The sequence below is a fragment of the Anolis carolinensis genome, chromosome 3 (assembly GCF_035594765.1).
Source record: "Anolis carolinensis isolate JA03-04 chromosome 3, rAnoCar3.1.pri, whole genome shotgun sequence".
In the NCBI taxonomy this organism is placed as follows: domain Eukaryota; kingdom Metazoa; phylum Chordata; class Lepidosauria; order Squamata; family Dactyloidae; genus Anolis; species Anolis carolinensis.
In genome coordinates, this window is record NC_085843.1 from 5,736,583 (window position 1) to 5,757,914 (window position 21,332).

Below are 21,332 nucleotides of genomic sequence, written 5' to 3' on the forward strand. Positions count from 1 at the left end.
AATTCGTTATATTTTTTGCTGATTTTTCCCAATAAAAAATTTAAAACAGGTTCATCTAACCTGCAGAATTCATAATTTTTGTAAAATCAAAAAAACCCTAAAACCGCTCCCATCTCCTCCCTCCCCAACTGAGCAAAATCTCTGTCATGTGCTATTGAAGCTGAACTGAGATTTCTTTTTCTTTTTTTGAGATGAGGACTTTTTTTTAACTGATAGCCATATTTTGCATTTTGTGGAAAGCAAACGATACTTCAAAATGGAGGGAAATGCACAAGAAAGGCTTGAGGAAATAAAGTTTTTTGGACTGAAACTCCCAAAAGCCAAAGGGAATTGTAACTTCCAGCTCTGGGTAACAGGTAGGGAGAATGTAATGCATCTACACTGACCATTTAATGCAGTTCAAAGCCAGCTTCAAACTGCGGCGTCCAGACAACGAACTCCCACAAAAGTGTGCGAAAGAAAGCCCTTAATGCACATTTGTGGTTTGTGTCATCCCCAACTGGTTTTCTAGAATTCTTATGCAATCATCTGCACACGGAAACCACTTTTTTTCCCATACCAGCTTAAAACTGCATTAAACAGTCAATGTAGACATCCCTGGAGTCTCAGAATTCAAAATGATCGTAACGGATAGAGAGCTGGGCCAAAACTTAACAAAATGAATTTCAACAGGAAGAAATGTAAACAGGAAAAATAATAATAAAATGGATAGATATAAGTGATAAATGTACCGATGTCAGTCTGTGTGAAAGGGTTTTAAAGCAAAGGCTGGATGGTCATCTGCCAAAAGGTTGTGTGTTGCGTCTTCTTTCTTGGCAGCATGGGGTTGGACTGGATGGCCTTTGGGGTCCCTTCTTACCACTGGGATTCTTGCCTTAGAGAGTTGTGAGGTTAAAAGAGGGTATTCCATCCTGTGCAAACCCCCCTTACCCTGTTTCCCCAAAAATAAGACATCCCCGGAAAATAAGACCTAGTAGAGGTTTTGCTGAATTGCTAAATATAATGCCTCCCCCGAAAGTAAGACCTAGCAATGTTTTTGTTTGGAAGCATGCCCGGTGCCTGCCAAACAAAACACCAGAGCATGCAGAATTGGTAAATGTACGTACCATAGTGTGTTGTACATGTAAATAATGGTAGTAACAAGGAATTCTTGATAGGATTCAGTTTGTCTGGTTATGTTGGTTTGTGATGACAACTACTTGTATAGTATATAATAAGTGTTCTTTTTTTTTTGTTCAACAATAAATGTGAATTTTTCTTCATTGAAAAATAAGACATCCCCTGAAAATAAGACCTAGCACATCTTTGGGAGCAAAAATTAATATAAGACACTGTCATATTTTCGGGGAAACACGGTAGCTATTTTATGTATTTCTCTATTTAGTTTCCATCCATTCTTCCTGGTACGGGACCCAAGCTCTTAGCAGAAGGATATATTGAAAATGATTTTGCCACAAATGGGACTGATTGGGGAGGATTAAAAGGATCTCAGCCCACCTCCAGAGCACATGGCAGAGAACAGATGCCACATCCAAACCACGTTGTGCGACTCAGTGGGTCACTGCTGCGAACAAGGGCTTGCCAAAACACTAAGTGAAGGGCAGACACAATCCTCCCAACTGCATTTTGTTTCATCAGGATGTCAACACCAAATTCAAAGCGATATGAATGGCCCCACAAAACCCTGGCCAGGGGATGTAGAAAGGCCCCTTAAAACCCATCAAACAAATGGCAAAGGATGATCCTTGTGTGACACTTTATGGTCCTTATTGCTTCATTTAAGCTGGTGGGTTTGTTCCCTATTTCTCCTTCGAAGAGGCTATTGTCTAGCTTACAGTTCTGTTTTTGTATGTGTTTTCTTTAAAAGGCTTACAAAAAGGTACAAAGGGAAAACGATCTCTTATACTAAAGCAAATGCAAGGAATTGCCTGGGTCTAAAACAAGTAGATTTAGAGGGCCGTGTGGAGTGCCTTTTCCAAAGGATATCTGTGTTAGTCTGTCACGGCATCAAAAGGAAAGGAGGAGGTGGAAGCACCTTAAAGCCTGGACCCATCAGGGAATGCGAAGGAATGGATCGATATCCACAAAAAGATCATGCCAAAATAGATCAGCTGGCCTTCAAAGTCAAATGAGATCCATTATTTCCCCCATGTCACTTTTGATGCATGTCAGAAGGGTTAAACAGAGTTTATGAAAGCTTAGACTACCAATGTTGTTCTCTCAGGTTAATTTCTAAGGTGCTTCAAGATCCCTTGACAAATGGATACAGGGTGTGTTGTCGAAGGCTTTCATGGCCGGGATCACAGGGTTGTTGTATGTCTTTCGGGCTGTGTGGCCATGTTCCAGAAGTATTCTCTCCTGACGTTTCGCCCATATCTGTGGCAGGCATCCTCAGAAGTTGTGAGGTATGGATAAACTAAGTAAGGAAAGGAATGAATATATATCTGTGGAGAGTCCAGGGTGTGACAAGAGTCCTTTGTCAGTTGGAAGCAAGCATTAATGTTTCAGTTAATCACCCTAATTAGCATTGGAAAGGTTTGTCTCTTGCCTGGGGGGCATCCTTTGTTCAGTCATTAGCTGTCCTTGGGGCTCCTCTGCCCTCAGAGTGTTGCTTCCCATCTACTGCTTTGATTTTAGAGTTTTTTAAATACTGGTAGCCAGATTTTGTTCATTTTCATGGTTTCCTCCTTTCTGATGAAGTTGTCCACATGCTTGTGGATTTCAATGGTTCTCTGTGTAGTCTGACATGATAGTTGTTGACTTTACCAAAAACAAGTCATGCCAGACTAATCTGATCTCTTTTTTCGATAGAGTTACGAGTTGGGTCGATACAGGGAATGCTGTGGATGTCGCGTACCTGGATTTCAGTAAGGCCTTCGACAAAGTCCCCCACGACCTTCTGGCAAATAAACTAGTAAAATGTGGGCTAGACAAAACTACGGTTAGGTGGATCTGCAATTGGCTAAGCGAACGAACCCAAAGGGTGCTCACTAATGCGTCATCTTCATCATGGAAAGAAGTGACAAGTGGAGTGCCACAAGCAGGGCTCCGTCCTGGGCCCGGTTCTGTTCAACATCTTTATTAACGACTTAGACGAAGGGTTAGAAGGCACGATCATCAAGTTTGCAGACGACACAAAACTGGGAGGGAGAGCTAACATTCCAGAAGACAGGAGCAGAATTCAAAACGATCTTGACAGACTAGAGAGATGGGCCAAAACTAACAAAATGAAGTTCAACAGGGACAAATGCAAGATACTTCACTTCACAGAAAAAATGGAAATCAAAGATACAGAATGGGGGACGCCTGGCTTGACAGCAGTGTGTGCGAAAAAGACCTTGGAGTCCTTGTGGACAACAAGTTAAACATGAGCCAACAATGTGATGCAGCAGCTAAAAAAGCCAACGGGATTCTGGCCTGCATCAATAGGGGAATAGCGTCTAGATCCAGGGAAGTTATGCTCCCCCTTATTCTATTCTGCCTTGGTCAGACCACACCTGGAATCACACTGTGTCCAATTTTGGGCACCACAGTTGAAGGGAGATGTTGACAAGCTGGAAAGCGTCCAGAGGAGGGCGACTAAAATGATTAAGGGTCTGGAGAACAAGCCCTATGAGGAGAGGCTTAAAGAGCTGGGCATGTTTAGCCTGCAGAAGAGAAGGCTGAGAGGAGACATGATAGCCATGTACAAATACGTGAAGGGAAGTCATAGGGAGGAAGGAGCAAGCTTGTTTTCTGCTGCCCTGCAGACTAGGACACAATGGAACAAGGGCTTCAAACTACAGGAAAGGAGATTCCACCTGAACATCAGGAAGAACTTCCTCACTGTGAGGGCTGTTCGACAGTGGAACACTCTCCCCCGGGCTGTGGTGGAGGCTCCTTCCTTGGAGGCTTTTAAGCAGAGGCTGGATGGCCATCTGTCGGGGGTGCTTTGAATGCGATTTCCTGCTTCTTAGCAGGGGGTTGGACTAGATGGCCCATGTGGTCTCTTCCAACTCTACTATTCTATGATTCTATGATTCTATGGTCCAGCATTTCTGTGTTCTCAAATAATATCCTGTGTCCAGGCTGGTTCATCAAGTGCTCTGCTATGGCTGATTTCTCTGGTTGAATTAGTCTGCAGTGCCTTTCATGTTCTTTGACTCTTGTTTGGGCAATCCTGCGTTTGGTGGTCCTTTCCAATGCTAATTAGGGTGATTAACTGAAACATTAATGCTGGCTTCCAACTGACAAAGGACTCTTGTCACACCCTGGACTCTCCACATTAATGCTGGCTTCCAACTGACAAAGGACTCTCCACAGATATATATTTTTTCCTTTCCTTGCCTAGTTTATCCATGCCTCACACCTCTGAGGATGCCTGCCATAGATGTGGGCGAAACGTCAGGAGAGAATACTTCTGGAACATGGCCATACAGCCCGAAAGACATACAACAACCCTGGATACAGGGTGATTCTTGTTTCCAAGTGACCAGTTTCATTTATCCACATCCAACAGAACATGCCCTCTTTGCATCTTACAGGCCCTCAAGGGTGACTTTATACTATTTTTGTGCCAGAAGGCACTCCCTTCAATCGGGTTCGCTATTACCTATGGTTTTGCACATCCAAGTGAGGTTTGGGGTCCTATCATCTTTGGATATGGGGGCTGCACCCTATTTGAGATAGTCCCACTCTTATTCTGCCTTGGCCTCACAATTCAAGGAGGATATGGATAAGCTGGAAGGTGCCACCAAAATGGTTAAAATTCTGGAAGTCAATCTGAGAGAAGACGTAAGAGATATATTTAAATATGTGAAAGGATGTCACGTTGAGGTTGGGGCAAGCTTGTTTTCTGCTCCTCTGGAGACATGGAGCAATGGATTCAAATGGCAGGAAAAGAGATTGCACTTGAACATTAGGAAGAACTTCACAAAGGTGGGTACTTTCTGTGTTCCTGCATGGCAAGGGTGCAACTCGATGATCCTCGTGGTCTTTTCTAACGCTATGGTTCTATGACTATGGCTACACCTCTGAATCTTAACCTCACCAAAGCCTGTTTGGTTGTCCACCATTACAGCCACAGCCTGGTCCCTGCAACTGCCACAGAAAGGTGGTCTTCCTTGTTGGGATTCATCCTGGACTACTCAAGTCTACATGTAGTCAGATAGATGATAGAGATAGATTGAGTGAATCCTTTCCCCATTTCCAAAGCATGCCTAGATAGGATTCACCATTGTTTCCTGCTTCCCGTCCTATTTAGGTCAGCCCACCCTTTGATGTTTCTAGAAATGTGATCTCTCTAGGGCTTTGACGTAACTTCCCCAATTTGGTCCTTTGGAATGTTTATGGCCCTAGAGAAGAGGCAACCCACGAGGCTTGGTCGCCATTCCAGAGAGGACGCACCTCTGTCCTCTAATAGCCAAGATGTAGCATATCTAGAGCTTTGTTATTTTAATCCCTCTATGTGTATTAGAACAGGATAGATTAGCTAGTTAGGTCCTAACCTTTTCTATCCATCAATGGATTTCTTTTTACCTCAATAAATGCTTTTAAACTTTAGAGCTAACTTTGTATCCCTTTACCTTCCTGAATACACAGAGGCCTTCCAAACTCACACCCGTGTAAGTTTCACGCTGCTGCAATTCTTTACTCTGCTATTTTAATGGGAATTTACCTCATAAAAGAAGGTGATTAGAGCTCAACGGCTCTTCCATTCCCAACATTCCTAACCCTTGTCTATCTCAGTTGAGGTGATTGTGTCTTGATCCACTTAGGATTTATTAGTGGTGTCTTTACTTAAATGCAACAACACAACCAACCGCCGGTCGGGAGAGCAGGTCCTGGCGAAAGCCCGCAGACTTGTGTTCTGAAGCGCTCCCTGTAGCTCCAACCAGTTCAACCATAAAGTTCCTCTAGTGAAGAATAGTAATAATAATAATAAACATCAATCATTAAAAAACAAAAACTTAAATAACACTTATGGTAAAAAGCGTCTTTTAAATTACATGTCTGAACTGCAAAAGAACAAACAAAAAAAGGATCGACTAGGTTATCATGGTTCATCAAATACAGGAGCAAATACTCGTACACACAGTTCGGTTTTCCTGGAGTTGTGGCTGGGAGGCACCTCCGAAGGTCGTGGATGTGGTTCTGGGCCAGGACAATGATTAATATGCATTCTTTTCAAGGTTTTCTCCCCCCTCCCCAACCCCAAGACTTGCTTTACAGCCCATGGTTTTAAGGTGAGGGTATCCTGCACAGAAGGAGAGCAACGAGGTGGGTAAGGAAGGGCAGAGAGAGGTCGGGTCTCCGTGGGTGAATGACAATGGCGTCCCAAAATGTAAACACGAATGAAGATGATACAGCAAGAGGTGCAGAAGCAGCAGCCAAAAACATAAAGAAGGCAACACACTCCTAGCTTTTCTGCATCTGACTCTGGTTTCACTGCATACGTCATGTTGGGGCCATTCAAAATGCCCCCCCCCCAAATACATTGCACCCCAGTTACTCCTCAGCTTTTCTTTTGCCGAGATGCTTTACAGTCAAATTTAAAAGTACAGTATACACTTTATACAGCTATATACAAATAGAGCTCTTGAGAATGACTTGCATCCTTAAACACTGGGTGCCAATTACCCTATATACTCACGAATAAGTCTATAAATTTTTGACAAAAAAATCAACCCTCCCAAAAAACCTGGATCAGTGTAAATATTGTACCTTAACTTTTATCAACTGAGCAGAGCGGTGGAAGGCAAGAGCTTGGACCATCCCAGGAGAACCTGAAAGAAACACTGGTCCTTCTCTCCATTGATGGTTTTTTAAAAATGTCTAGATAAGGAAAGGGGCATTAGTATTTTCCCATCTCTGTGACAGACCTTCGACTTGTCCATAGGTCATATCAAAAGCTATAAATTTGGCTCCAAAATCTGCCCTTGACTTATACATAAGGTCGGCTTATACATGAGTATATATGGTACTTCAAAGCTGAAATTCCTATGCCTGAATTAGGATAATCTTGGCAAGTTGGTCTATTTGGGAGGTACTTCCAAGAGAAGGTGGCCAACTTAAGAGGAGAAAAAAGGGTTTTTCTCTTAATGGTGAAAATCCATCCCCTGTGAAAGTGACCTGCACAGAACTGGAGCAATTTATGGGGTCAGAGAGTGGAATACAGCTCTCTGATGGGTTTTCAGCCTTTTACAAACATCAATCACATGGGGAAGGGAACACAGTCATAGCACATGCCAACTACAACAGTCCTCCACTTGGACAACCTTCTACTGTTCATCTTTCCCTGACTTCTGGGTGGTCACTAAATGGTAAAAAGCCACTTTTCCACACAGGAAATGCTCTAGAAATAATGATCAATATTCAGGTGGCTCTTTCTCGGCCTGACAGCTCTTACAGGTTCACCTTACTGAAATGGTCTACATGCGCACAAAGTAAATAGGAAAACAGATCTCTTTGTCCAAAGAGTAAGCAGCTTTCCAGCCCTGACATCACCTTCCAAAACCGGACACTTCTAAGAATTCCTTTAAACATATCTCGAGGACAATGTGATGAGAACCAAACTATGGAGCCAGAATTAGCCCAGAGATAGATAGATAGATAGATAGATAAATTTCATCCATGTTGCTCTTCAAAATGATGATGCCCCACAACTATTTCCATGATTGCTTCTAATTTCCAGGCCAGAAGACCCAAGAAGGATTGGAACAAACATGATCTCAAAATGGTCCTAATCTTCCCCTATTACAACCTGCTCTTTTTGGACTCTCCAGTCTGGTCTCTCGGCTCTTTCCTTTCAAACTCAGCTTTCCTGCCCTATCAAACGTGCAAACTGGCAGTGTGATTCTGAAGATGACTTTGGACCCTCCAGTACCATTTCAAATACCATCTTTGCTTCCACTACCATTGGAATCTATCTCTTTAGCATCACACTGACACCAGCAACTCATTTATCTAAAATATGGGGAAAATACCAGATTGTATCCCCATTTGATGCTATTTCAGCTCCATCTCACCATCCTTCTAGCAGTTTTCAATTCCACCTTCCTTCTAGAAAAGACCTTTGACTGACTGATTGATTGATGGGCCAGTTACCTCTCGAATGTCTTGGAAAGTCTCTCCTGAAGTCCAATTACAACTCTTTTCAGGCGCCTTTTATCAGAATTTGTCCAAGTGCAGAACCTGTCGAAGAGGATCTTCAGAGCATCAAAGGAAAATGGTGCAAAGCTAAAGAGATCTCTCCATTGACAAGCCCTTTCCCCAAGAGTCCAGACTCCGCTCCCAGGTGAATTTCTTAATTTTGCAACACCCTACAAGTCCTTCCAAAAATAAAACCCAAGAAATGAAGAAGAAGACCCCAAACAATGCCTAAAATAACACACACACATAGCATAAAGAATCCAAACCTGGAAACTCACAGAAACATTGGAAATACCTGCCTGTTGGAAGGAGGACATTGAAAGACACTGTAAGGAAGTCATTAAAGGAACAATGAAGGGAGAGTAGGGACTAATTCAACTTTACCTTGACTTTCAATGGAAATCACGGCAAATCTGATCTTACAACACCAGCAGGACGTCTCAATATATAAACATCTTCTCTACAATCTTTTCAGCCCTGGCTATTGTCAGCTGAACCTCACTTTGTCTAATCCTGGAAAGCAGCCTCCAGATTGGGTTGTCCCAAATCTGCACACCTTAACCTTATTTGCAATATAGTCTTTCTCACTTTTCTGTCTTTTGCCCAAGGCCTCCTTCCTAGATAGGAGACCATCCCTTCCCCACTGACTTGGGCTGTATTTCAAACAAACTGGCCCGGTAACTTCCATCAATGCCAAAGTATCTCCATTTGCTCCAAAAAGAAGGTGTGGACACTCTGCTCCTGAATCTTCAGGGGTCTTCCTGCAGATTTGGACCATTTCACAAAAGCAAACTGGTTGGTATGTCAGTAATATGACTCTGGAGAATGGAAAGAAAGTTTGCTGCAAGCAAAAACTATGGAACAAAAGTGCGAGTGAGCTGCTAAATGGAACCAAAGCCTAAAAAGGTTTCAGCAGGCATCAGAAAAGGGTACATTTTATTATAGGGGACTTCTCGGACACTTTACTGAACTTGCAATTTGGTAGAGCGACCTGTCCATGAAACTAGCCATCAGAAGCCATTTGCTATCTTTCATTCTATGTAAGCAACTGGTCAAATCTGACATCTTTCAGACTCAAAAATCTTTCCTTCTTGTTGCAGTTGCTGTGTTTGCCTGTAGCATTCCTTTCTGCTCTTGACTGACTGCTCCTCAACTTTCGCAAAACCTTTCAAGTTTGGAAAAAGTTAAATTCCTATAAAAGCAAGAGAATGGCTCTTGTCAATGTGATATCCCCTGCTAGCATGCACCCTCATCAGGCTTTTCTTGTATGATGTGTATGGGTAGAGTATGCACAAACACCACAACAATGTAAAAATACACACAAGCAAAACCTCTAGCTGACTAGCAGCTCTCCTGCTCCTGCTTGATTTGTGTCATCCCTTCCTCTGCTTATTCCTATACAAAAAAGAAAAGGGGGACAAGTTCCACCCGTCAGCACAGATAATGAACTGTAAATCTAATTCCGACATCTATCTGGAAGACACCAATTTTTTCATATCGCATAATGGAAGATGAAATAATCGAACATACATAGAGACAGAGACAGGTAGAATGATATTAATGAAAGCGTAATGGGGACAAGACACGCCTGCCAGCGCTGTGCTTTTTCTTCTCCTCCTCCCTCTCAAACCCTGAACATCAATCATTCTTGCTTGTAAAACCAAAATGGACTCTAGGAATGAAATGGGTAGCATCAGAAGACATCTGCAACCCTTGAGTTGAGGAATGAAGGGGAAGGTGTGAAACAGAGAAGCGTGAGTATTGCTTAGCATCTGCAGCAGCATGAAACCATTCCCAGGGAGGTGGTGTGGAGGAAGAAGCAAAAGGAGGCAAGAGCTTGGGCCCAAGGGTAGGAAAGTGGCTTTTTTAAAAACAAACAAAGAAAGAAAACCCAAGATTAACTGAAGCAAGCTTTTTAGAAAACGAAAACCCTTAAGAATGCATCAAGTGACCCTTTGTACTTTGTGTGTTCTTGCTAACAGACTTGGTGCCTTGGGACCGCTGCTCCAGCACCGATGTAAGACTTGAGTTGTTGCATACAATGTTTGACTCCAGATCTGTAAGAGAAGAGGGAGGGAAGAGAGAGAAGAGAGAGGTACCGTGAAGAATCAGCAAAGGTATAGTTCTCACCCCACCTGCCCCCCGGGCCCAGCACTTAATCAAGTTCTCTCTTCCGGCCAATCGATAGGAACTGGGCAGGTTCAGCTCAATGAAGAGACAATTGAGGAATGACATGGGATCGTTCTGAGATAACTCAGGCAGGTCCTCCACATGTGTTGGACTTGGAGTCATAGAATCACAGAGTTGCAAGAGACCATAAAGAGCATCCATTCCAACCACGTTCTGCCAAGTAGGATTCCAGCCCTCTCAACAGACATCCATCAAGTCTCTATTCAATGGTCTCCACAGAAGGAAACTCTGCCACATTCCAAGATAGCATATTCTATTGTCCAACAGTTCTTACAATCAGGAATTTTTTCCTAATGTTTACATGGAATCTCTTTTCCTGCAGTTTGAATCTGTTTCTCCATTGTGTCTCAGTCTCTAGAGCAGTGGTTCTCAACCTGTGGGTCCCCAGAGTTTTGGTCTTCAACTCCTAGAAATCCCAGCAGTTGGTAAATTGGCTGAGATTTCTAGGAATTGTAGGCCAAAACACTGCTCTAGAGCAACAGAAGACAAGCTTGCTCCCTCTTCGATGTGATATATCCTTTCAAATATTTAAACATAGCCCTCATGTCCCTTTTTGGCCTTTTTTTCTCCAAGCAAAACATATCCAACGATCTGAGCTACTCTTCTGAAGCTACTCTTCAGAAGGCTTGGCTTCCAGACTTATGGCTGCCCTTCTTTGGACACATTCTTATCAATATATTTCTTGAATTGTGATGCCTAGAACTAGATACAATATTCCAGACTTCAGACATATTGGGCTCCAACTCTGAGGTGTCCTAGCCAACTCAGCCTACAACCATGGATTCTGGAAGCTGATGTCCAAAATGTCTGGAGGGCTAAATTTTGGGAGCCACTCCCTCACGGGCAGCCCCCGAGAGGAGGGGGCAAGCTTGTTGTCTGTTGTCCCAAATGTATTGTGTTGTGCTGTTCTTTTATATGCTGTTTACATTGTATTGTTTTGGGCATGGCCCCATGTAAGCCGCCCCGAGTCCCCGTTGGGGAGATGGTGGCGGGGTATAAATAAAGTTTTATTATTATTATTATTATTATTATTATTATTATTATTATTATTAAATGGTAAGACTAGGTCTAATGGTTTAAAGCAGGGGTCCCCAAACTAAGGCCTCCAAGGTCATTTACCTGTCCCCTGTCCTAAACTTTAGACTTAGGGTTGACCTAAGTCTACCTGGTCTTTGGAGATCTCTTTGCTTACTTATAGCCTTATGAGATAATCTAGATGGTCTTTGTAGGTCTCTTTGCTTAGCTACGGCCGTATGAGACCATCTAGATGGCTTTTGGAGGTCACTTTCATTACCTATGATCCTATGAGACCGTCTAGATAGCCTTTGAGGGTGCCTTTACCTACCTATGGTTTTATGAGATCGTCTTGATGGCCATTGGGGGTCCCTTTCCTTACCTATGGTCTTATGAGACCATCTAGATGGCTTTTGGAGGTCACTTTCCTTACATATGGTCCTATGAGATCATCTAGATGGTCTTTGAGGATCCCTTTCCTTATCTATGGTCTTATGAGACCATCTAGATGTTCTTTGGAGGTCTCTTTGCTTACTTATGGTCGAATGAGATCGTCCCAAACTAAGGCCTACGGGCCGGATGTGCCCCCCAAGGTCATTGACCTGGCCTCTGTCCTAAACTTTAGACTCAGGGTTGACCTAAGTCTGAAACGACTTGAAGACATACAACAACAACAATCCTAATTTTGGACTATTTCATCCTAGTCCCCCCCCCCCCACCCAACAGTCTGAGGGACTGTGAATCGGCCCTCCACTCAAAAAGTTTGAGGACCCCTGGTTTAAAATTACAGGAGAGTATGCTTTGAATGAACATTAGAAGGAACTTGTTGACAATAACAGTGAATGGCAATGGAAACAACTGCCCAGAAAGGCAATGGGATCTCCTTCTTTGGAGATCTTCAAAAAGAGACCGGGCAGCTCTCTGCTGGGGATGTTTTAGCTGGAGATCCTGCTTCGAGAAGGGAGTCGGGACTCAATGGCCCATGGGACCCTTCCAACTCTTCTATGAACCCTTGGAATGAAGTTTCCCCAAGATGAAGATTTCTCCTTCCGCTAAACCAGTGTTTCTCTCTGGAGGATCCCTGTTTAAAACCCTCTCAGGATTTGAATTTTGCTCTTCAGATGTGCTCTGTGAGTAGTAGCAATTCACACAAGGAGTGCCGCAATTAAGGAAAGGCCCCAAAGGACTGTTTAGCACCACATGGGCCCAAGTGGGATGTTTCTTTATGCTACCTCTATCCAGAAATGTAAAATATCTTCAGGGAACTGAATACAGTCAGAGGGAGGCTTCACAGACAGCAATGTACCCACTTCCACCTGGAAATGTATGTCCTTACTGCGAAAGAAAGACCATGTGGATCCAGAAAAGGTTTCTACAGTCACTTACGGACCCACTGCCAAGACTTTACACTTGGAAGACAATCAGACTCAGCTACGAGGGATCGCTTATGATGATGACTGACTGATATGACACCCTTACAAGCTCAGTTTTAGCACTCTCAGCAACAGAAGCCTTTGTCTTGATCAGCTCCATCTTTCAGTCAGTATGCCTTTTAAGTTATTGTTATGTTTGCCTTCAAGTTATTTCTGACATATGAAGCCCCTAAGACCAAACCATCCCAGGGGATTTTGGGGCTGCGACTTTTCCAAGCTCACCCAGTGGTGTTTTATGGCCAAGTTGGGATTGAACCCTGCTCTCCTTCGTGGTCCAACGCTCAAACCTCTATGCCAGGGGTCCTCAAACTTTTTCAGACTGTTGAGGGGCCGGATTATCATTTGAAAAAAAATACAAACAAATTCCGATGCACACTGCATATGTCTTATTTGTAGTGCAAAAACAACAAGAACAAGAACAATGAAAGAACAATACAATATTTAAAAATAAAAACAATTTTAACCAACATACACTTATCAGGATTTCAATGGGAAGTGAATTCCAAAACGTAATCTACTTTCTGGATAGCCCTCATATATATCTGTCTATCAGCAATCACTTGTGCCTGAGGAGGACTGTAATGTGTGCACATGTGCATGTATGTATGCATGCATATGTGTATATATACACACACATACACACCACTGAATGCTTTTGGCAGAGCCGACTCTACAGGGCCTGAATATATTGCACAAGATTTCCCTAGCCTAAAATGATACATTTTAATATATTGGGTTTATAATAATAATAATAATAATAATAATAATAATAATAATAATAATAATAATAATAATAATAAGTTTATTTATATCCCGCCTCCATCTCCCCCGAAGGGGACTCGGGGCGGCTTACAGCAAAATCGGGTACAAAACAATATAAAATAAAATATGAAACATCAGAGAACAAAACCAATAATAATATATACACAGCAACCGAAGGAAAAAAAAACAAAAACACAACACGGTATTAAAACATCGAATTAAAAACAATGAGGTTGCAATAGTGGATAGGGTACACACATTGGGTAGGGTAGGGTTTATGGTTCCCATCGCCTTGATCTGGACATGTAAGTGTGATTTATTGTTATAATTGTATTGTTTTACTTTGTTTAATAATGTGTATTATGTTGTTGTGTAATGTTTGTGTTGCTTTTATGACTGTAAACCGCCCTGAGTCCCATCCGGGAGATAGGACGGTATATAAATAAATTATTATTATTATTATTATTATTATTATTATTATTATTATTATTATTATTAAGTGTGGTTCTGCTTCTGGCCAATGAGATAGTCAAGTTAATTAGGGTTGTTGTTGTTGTTGTTGTGTGCCTTCAACTCATTTCAGACTTTGGGTGAGCCTAAGCCTAAAATTTATTTATTTATTTATTTATTTATTATTTACTGCATTTATTTACTACATTTGTATCACACCCTTCTCACCCCAAAGCGGACTCAGAGTGGCTTACAAATTATATGTACATACAATATATTATATTATTAGCATAGCACAATATTAGCATTATATATTACTATATTGAACTATACCACTATACTGTAATATTATTAGTAATATTATATGTAATATAGAATATATAATTAATATTATTATATGGTATTATTATTAGTGTTATATTGTATTACATTATAATATTATTATCAATATTATATGTATATACAATATATTATATTATAAAACTGAGGGCGGGGGCCAGGTAAATGACCTCAGAGGGCCACATCCGACCCCCGGGCCTTAGTTTGGGGACCCCTGCTCTATGTCATGCTGGCTACATTTTATGTTATTAAGAAATCTTATATTTACTACGAATTCTGTTGTTATTTGTATCTATGGCTTGGACCTCCCAAGACTCTTCCCCTTCATTCTTTTTCTATAAGGAAGTTCAACATCTAGCTGTCACTCTTACAAGAGTAAGCAAACCTTGGACTACGCTTACAGATGAACCCCACTCCCACCCATGGCAACTACACAAAGGGATCTTGAGCCCATCTAAGAGAAAGAAGTTGACAGTATATGCTTTCACAGATGCAAGTCATCAGATGCATGGAATGAAGTGCCTGGGGACAGACATTTGTATCTATGAATAACTTAGTTGTTTGTATAAATAGCAACAGAAATGCAAAAGCTGTGAGCATGGTCTGAAATGGCACGTTGGGGGCCCAAAGGTAGGAGGAAGGATGTTGCCAAAAAACAAAATGAGTAGAGAACCAGAGGAATGATGGAAGGGACTTCTTGGAAATAGTATGATGATGGCTGGAAATAAAAAAGGAGATGTAATAATGGGCAAGAGACCCCTCATCAGACTCGATTATTAACATCTGTGTCTATCTATGAGGGCTATTCAGAAAGTAGATTACATTTTGGAATTAAAAATGAACAAAGTATAGGAGAAAACATTTACCATATGCAGTTGAAAGCCACACCCAAATACCACTTCTCAACATAGTCCCCATTGAAATCTAGGCAGTTATCATAGCGGTAAAAGAGTTTGGAAAGTCCTTCCCCACCAAACTTTGCCGCTTGCTTGCGTTCTCAACCAGGCGGAGTGTCCCTTCCTGCAGCTGCGCATGTGCATGTGCTCAACTTTCCCCCACGCTCGCCCTGGATCGCTCTTCTAAGGTTTTGCAAAAAGCACACCTTTCCTGTCCCAAAAAACGGTCGCCATAACCTTCCTTGCAAGAATTTGCAAAACAGAAGAGCGATCCAGGATGAGCGTGGAGGAAAGTTGAGCACATGCACAAGCGCAGCTGCGGGAAGGGTTGAGGACGCAAGCAAGCGGCAAAGTTTGGTGGGGAAGGACTTTCCAAACTCTTTTATCGCTATGAGAAGTGCCTAGATTTTAATGAGGACTATGTTGAGAAGTGGTATTTGGGTCTGGCTTTTAACTCCATATGGTAAATGTTTTCTCCTATACTTTGTTCATTTTTAATTCCAAAACGTAATCTACTTTCTGGATAGCCCTTGTATATATCTGTCTATCAGCAATCACTTGTGCCTGAGGAGGACTGTAATGTGTGCACATGTGCATGTATGTATGCATGCATATGTGTATACACACACACACATACACACCACTGTATGCTTTTGGCAGAGCCGACTCTACATTATGCCATAATATAATCAAGCAAGGGTTGTGATAGTTAGAAACATAACCATGTGAGGAACTGGATTTGAGAAGTACCACTGCATCAGTTTTATGACCACTGCCTGAACTGAAGTGCATAGTTGTCCTTGCAGATAGAAAGGATCCCAAGGGGAAAAAAGGAATTGCACTTCACTTTATCTGCAGGAAGTAACAATAAGGAGTGGAACCACAGGTTTGCACCACAGAAAAGTACACTAAGGCTAATTCAATAATAGAGAGAAATGCCCAGGGAGGCTGTAATTTCTCTTTCTTTTAAAAACTTAAAATGGACAGTGAGAGGGCATTCAGTAAGGAGAAATGTATTCTCTGTCTTTCCCTTCCAAAAGAGAGGCTGCTCCAAGAGGCTTGCAATACATAAAAAGCAATAAACATGACAGGAAAGGAAAGAATACTTGTGGTTAAAGGCGTTAACAAAGTCTCTGACAGCGAAGTCTTTTTATACCTGCCTAGCTCTCATTTCCTGATCGCCATCTGTTTTACCAGAAGATTACTTTTAGCAAGATCAACATGAGGAAATGGGGAAGGAGTGCTGAAGAAACACAGACTTTTGATACTGAAGTGCAGAAGCCAATCTGATGTCAATAACGTGATAAAGATTCAGCTGAGAAAGAACAAGATTCTGCTTATGTGTGCCTGCCTATAACAGGCAAGGTAAATGAAGAACCCACTCCTATCGTTTCCATTAAGATGTAGGAATGTATCTACTTCGTTGACTGAAGAAAGTGTATACAGTAGAGTCTCACTTATCCAAGCCTTGCTTATCCAAGCCTCTGGATTATCCAAGCCATTTTTGTAGTCAATGTTTTCAATATATCATGATATTTTGGTGCTAAATTCTTAAATACAGTAATTACAACATAACATTACTGTGTATTGAACTACTTTTTCTGTCAATTTTGTTGTATAACATGATGTTTTGGTGCTTAATTTGTAAAATCATAACCTAATTTGATGTGTAATAGGCTTTTCCTTAATCCCTCCTTATTATCCAAGATATTCGCTTATCCAAGCTTCTGCCGGCCCGTTCTGCTGGCTTGGATAAGTGAGACTCTACTGTATTTGTTTTCCAGATGAATAAAAAGGGCTTTCCAATGCAGAATAATACAAAGGGAAAACATGCATTTCCCTACTATTGGCATAGCTCAGAGTTTCAAGAGCTTTCTTTGTACATACAGACAATGAGCAAAATCATATATTTTTATATGCACATGAAACATTTTGTGCAAACCTTCTTTTCATACAATCCTCCGTTTATATTATAGAATAATTTCCTGAAATGCTTCAAGGATGTTTGTAAATTTAGTAGAAAATGGCATGGGAATATTTGTTTTTTTCCCCTGATGCTGGGAGAAAAGTGCAGAAATTGTTCATCCTCAAATGGAAGGAGGAAAAGCTTTACCCCCTTAAAAAACTACCCCGATCCATTAAAAATGATTGGAAACAAGTTGAAGATAAGTTAACGCTAATAGTCAATAATTAAAATTGTGAAGCTATAATGGAAAAAAGTTTATTTAAAGAGCGATGGCTTCCCTTGTTGGAGAAATATCAAAAAAAAAAAAAAAAAAGCGTGACCTAACATATATATGGGCTGTGTCATCCATGGATGATGGGTATTGGATCTCCTTCAAGATATCCATGATTCCTAGCTCAGTAACACTAACATATATAGTGCCTTAGATTTCAGTCCTGTTCCTTTGGCCCAGTTTGCCCCCGTTTAACCCTTGTTCTCTTTTTAAATCATGTTCTACTATGTCATCCTTATTACTTTACTATTTTATTATGCCATTGCAGATATTTGTGTTTTATTTTGTTTGTTTTGTAGGATGTATGTATTTTATCCTGTTTTAATGTGATTACCTGGGCTTGGCCCCATGTTAGCCGCCCCGAGTCCCTTCGGGGAGATGGAGTCAGGGTATAAAAATAAATAAAGTTGTTGTTGTTGTTGTTGTTGTTGTTGTTGTTATTATTATTATTATTATTATTATTATTATTATTATTATTATTATTACAGTAGAGTCTCACTTATCCAACATAAACGGGCTGGCAGAATGTTGGATAAGTGAATATGTTGGATAATAAGGAGGGATTAAAGAAAAGCCTATTAAACATCAAATTATGATTTTACAAATTAAGCACCAAAACATCATGTTTTACAACAAATTTGACAGAAAAACAAGTTCAATACACGGTAACGCTATGTAGTACTTACTGTATTTACTAATTTAGCACCAAAACATTGCAATGTAATGAAAACATTGACTACAAAAACATTGACTAGTAAAAGGCAGACTGCGTTGGATAATCCAGAACATTGGATACGTGAATGTTGGATAAGTGAGACTCTACTGTATGTACATAATGAGATATCTTGGGTCTAAGTCTAAACATAAAATTAATTTATGTTTCATATACACACAGCCTGGAAGTAATTTCAGGCAATATTTTAAATAATTTTCTGTACGAAAAAGTTTGTTTACATTGAACCATCAGAAAGCAAAGAAATTACTATCTCAGCCACCCAAGTGAAGTATTTTGGAGTATTTTGGATTTGGGATAAGAGATGCTCAACCTGTACACATAAACTGCTTACCCAGCTTAAAAGTCATACTTTGGAAAAGCTTCTTTTGGACACATTGCTTGGTCTAGGGTTTCTAGGGGTTCTGTCCCAGCAAAGCAACTTTTCCAAGCTCTATAAAAGATGTATTCCTACTTTCTGAAACCACTTACTCCTTGTCCTAAGAGGAAGAACAAATATTGCATGTTGGACTTCCTCTCAAATTTTTTTTGGGACTATTTCCCCCGGTTCTAGACAGGGACCCAGTTCCAGAGACCTGGCCGAGAAAGATCTACCTGTAAAGGACCCCTTGTGCCTGCTGGCAGCAATGTGGTGCCACTTACGTGGATTGGCTAATGAGATTACCAGTGGGGAGGTACATAGCTGTAGGCAGGGGTCCCTTGAGCCCTGTACGTTGGCACCGAGACGGGATGTGCTCCAATTGCAGTGTGCTGAGGAGTGGTCAACAGAGTGCCTGAAACAAGAAGAAAGAAAGGAGGAGAGTCAGAACGGAGGGAGAATGCTGTGCCCTGGCACTTCCACCTTGCCTCGGGAGACATGCTCACATCGGCTTCTGAACTAAGGAGGGTCCCAAAGGAAGAAGAAGCAGGATTCCCCTTGAAGCCTGTGGCTTGGCTCGCTGGCATGAGCCGCTTGGAAGCCAAAGCGTCCTCATGGCAGTCACTTGGAGGTAAAGGTAAAGGTTTTCCCCTGACATGAAGTCTAGTCATGTCCGACTCTGGGGTTGGTGCTCATCTCCATTTCTAACCCAAAGAGCCGGTGTTGTCCGTAGACACTCCAAGGACATGTGGCCGGCATGACTGCATGAAGAGTTGTTACCTTCCTATTGATCTACTCACATTTGCATGTTTTCAAACTGCTAGGTTGGGCTAACAACGGGGGCTCACCCTGCTTCCCAGATTCAAACTGACAACCTTTTGGTCAGCAAGTTCAGCAGCTCAACAGTTTAACCCACTGCACCACTGGGGGCTCCAAGGGGACTGGACTGTATAGGGCATTGACAAGCTGTAATGTGTCCAGAAAAGGGTGACCAAAATGGTGAAAGGTCTGGAAGTCAAGCCCTACATAGCCTAGGGAGCTAGGTATGTTTAGCGTGGAGAAAAAAAGTGGAAATGTGAGAGCCATGTTTAACTATCTGAAAAGATATCACATTGAGGAGGGAGCAAGGCTGTTTTGGGCTGTTCTAAAGATTAGGACACAATGCAGCAATGAATTTAAGCTGCAGGAAAAGAGATTCTACTTAAACATTAGGAAGACTTAGAGCTACCGTGTTTCCCCGAAAATAAGACAGTGTCTTATATTAATTTTTGCTCCCAAATATGCGCTAGGTCTTATTTTCAGGGGATGTCTTGTTTTTCCATGAAGAAGAATTCACACTTATTGTTGAACAAAAAAATGAACATTTATTATATACTGTACAGTGGTTGTCATCACAAACCAGCATAACCAGATAAACTGTGAATCCTATCAAGAATTTCTTGTTACCACCAATATTTCCATGTTCAACACTTTATGGTACGTACATTTACCAATCCTGCATGCTCTGGTGTTCTGTTTGGCGGGCATGCTTCTAAACAAAAACTTTGCTAAGTCTTACTTTCAGGGGAGGCTTTATGTTTAGCAATTCAGCAAAACCTCTACTAGGTCTTATTTTCTTGGGATGCCTTATTTTAGGGGAACAGGGTATTTACCATGGAATCTATAGCCTGGGAGTTTGGTGGAAATTCCTTCTCTGGAAGTTTTCCAGCAGTCTGGATGGCCATCTGCCGGGAGCGTTTCGATTATGTGTTTCTGCATGGCATGGGGTTTGTCTGGATGGCCCTTGTGATCTCAGAGATTCTATGATTCAATGAAAGCCTGTGGGTAGACTGGTCTTGGCTTTGGGGTCCAGCTTGGGAACAAATGCCCAGCATTAGCGGAGTTAAAAAACACATTGTGATTCCTGAAAGACCAGTGGGGAATGAGAGCAATTCTTCTACACTTCTGTCGAACAGGCCATGCAAAGAGCCAGTTCCTTACCTCCAAACATGCACATGCCTGCACTCATGTAGGTACCCAAATAAAGAGACCTTCACTGGGGGAGAAGGGGACGGGGCAGGAGCTGGTAGATAAAGGAGGATGTTTTATTTCAGCTAAGGGTCTCAAGCATTTTTTGCACAATTTGCTATAGAAATTAGAGACAATAATCCAGGGAAAAATGAAATGCATACCCGCCTTGACAACAGTCCGCATGAAAGGGATTTAGGAGTCTTAGTAGACCACAAGCTGAACAAGAGTTAGTGTGATGTGGCAGCTAAAAAGCCAATGCCATTATACGTGGCATCAATAGGAGTATAGTGTGAATGAGGGAAGTCATGGCCCCACTCTCTTCGGCTTTAATCAGACCCCACCTAGAATAAGACTGTGTCCACCACAAACTCAAGAAGGATATTGACACTAGTGTGTCCGGAGAATGGTCACCAAAACTGACAAAGGTTTAGAAACCAAGCCCTATGAGAAACAGCTTAGGAAGCTGGGCATGTTTAGCTTGGAGAAACGGAGGCTAAGAGGGGCCATGATCGCCATATTTAAACATCTAAAAGGATGTCATATTGCAGAATGGAGAATCTTGTTTTCTGCTGCTCTGGAGACCAGACATGGAGCAGCGGATTCAAGATGTTGGAAAAGAGATTCCACCTAAACATTAGCAAGAATTTCCTGATGGTAAGAGCGGTTGGACAGTGGAATATGCTGCCTGTGATTGTGGTGGAGTCTCCTTCTCTTGAGGTTTTCAAACAGAGGTTAGATGGCCATCTGTCTATCAGGAGGGCTTGGATTGAATGGTCGGGA

The 21,332-nt window shown here is 41.7% G+C and overlaps 1 protein-coding gene across 3 annotated transcripts in view; it reads right to left on the reverse strand.

Moving 5' to 3' along the window:
• Positions 1–210: 210 nt before the first annotated feature.
• fam168a (family with sequence similarity 168 member A) overlaps positions 211–21,332 on the reverse strand; it is a 239,614-nt gene continuing 218,492 nt past the window's right edge. For all 3 annotated transcript variants that reach the window (XM_062974438.1, XM_008120677.3, XM_008120679.3), the window contains 2 exons: positions 18,827–18,957; positions 211–10,187 (listed from right to left, as the gene is read on the reverse strand). In XM_062974438.1, coding sequence (XP_062830508.1) covers positions 18,845–18,957 — 113 coding nt within the window. In that variant the 3' untranslated portion in view covers positions 211–10,187; positions 18,827–18,844. The remainder of the gene's footprint in view (positions 10,188–18,826; positions 18,958–21,332) is intronic.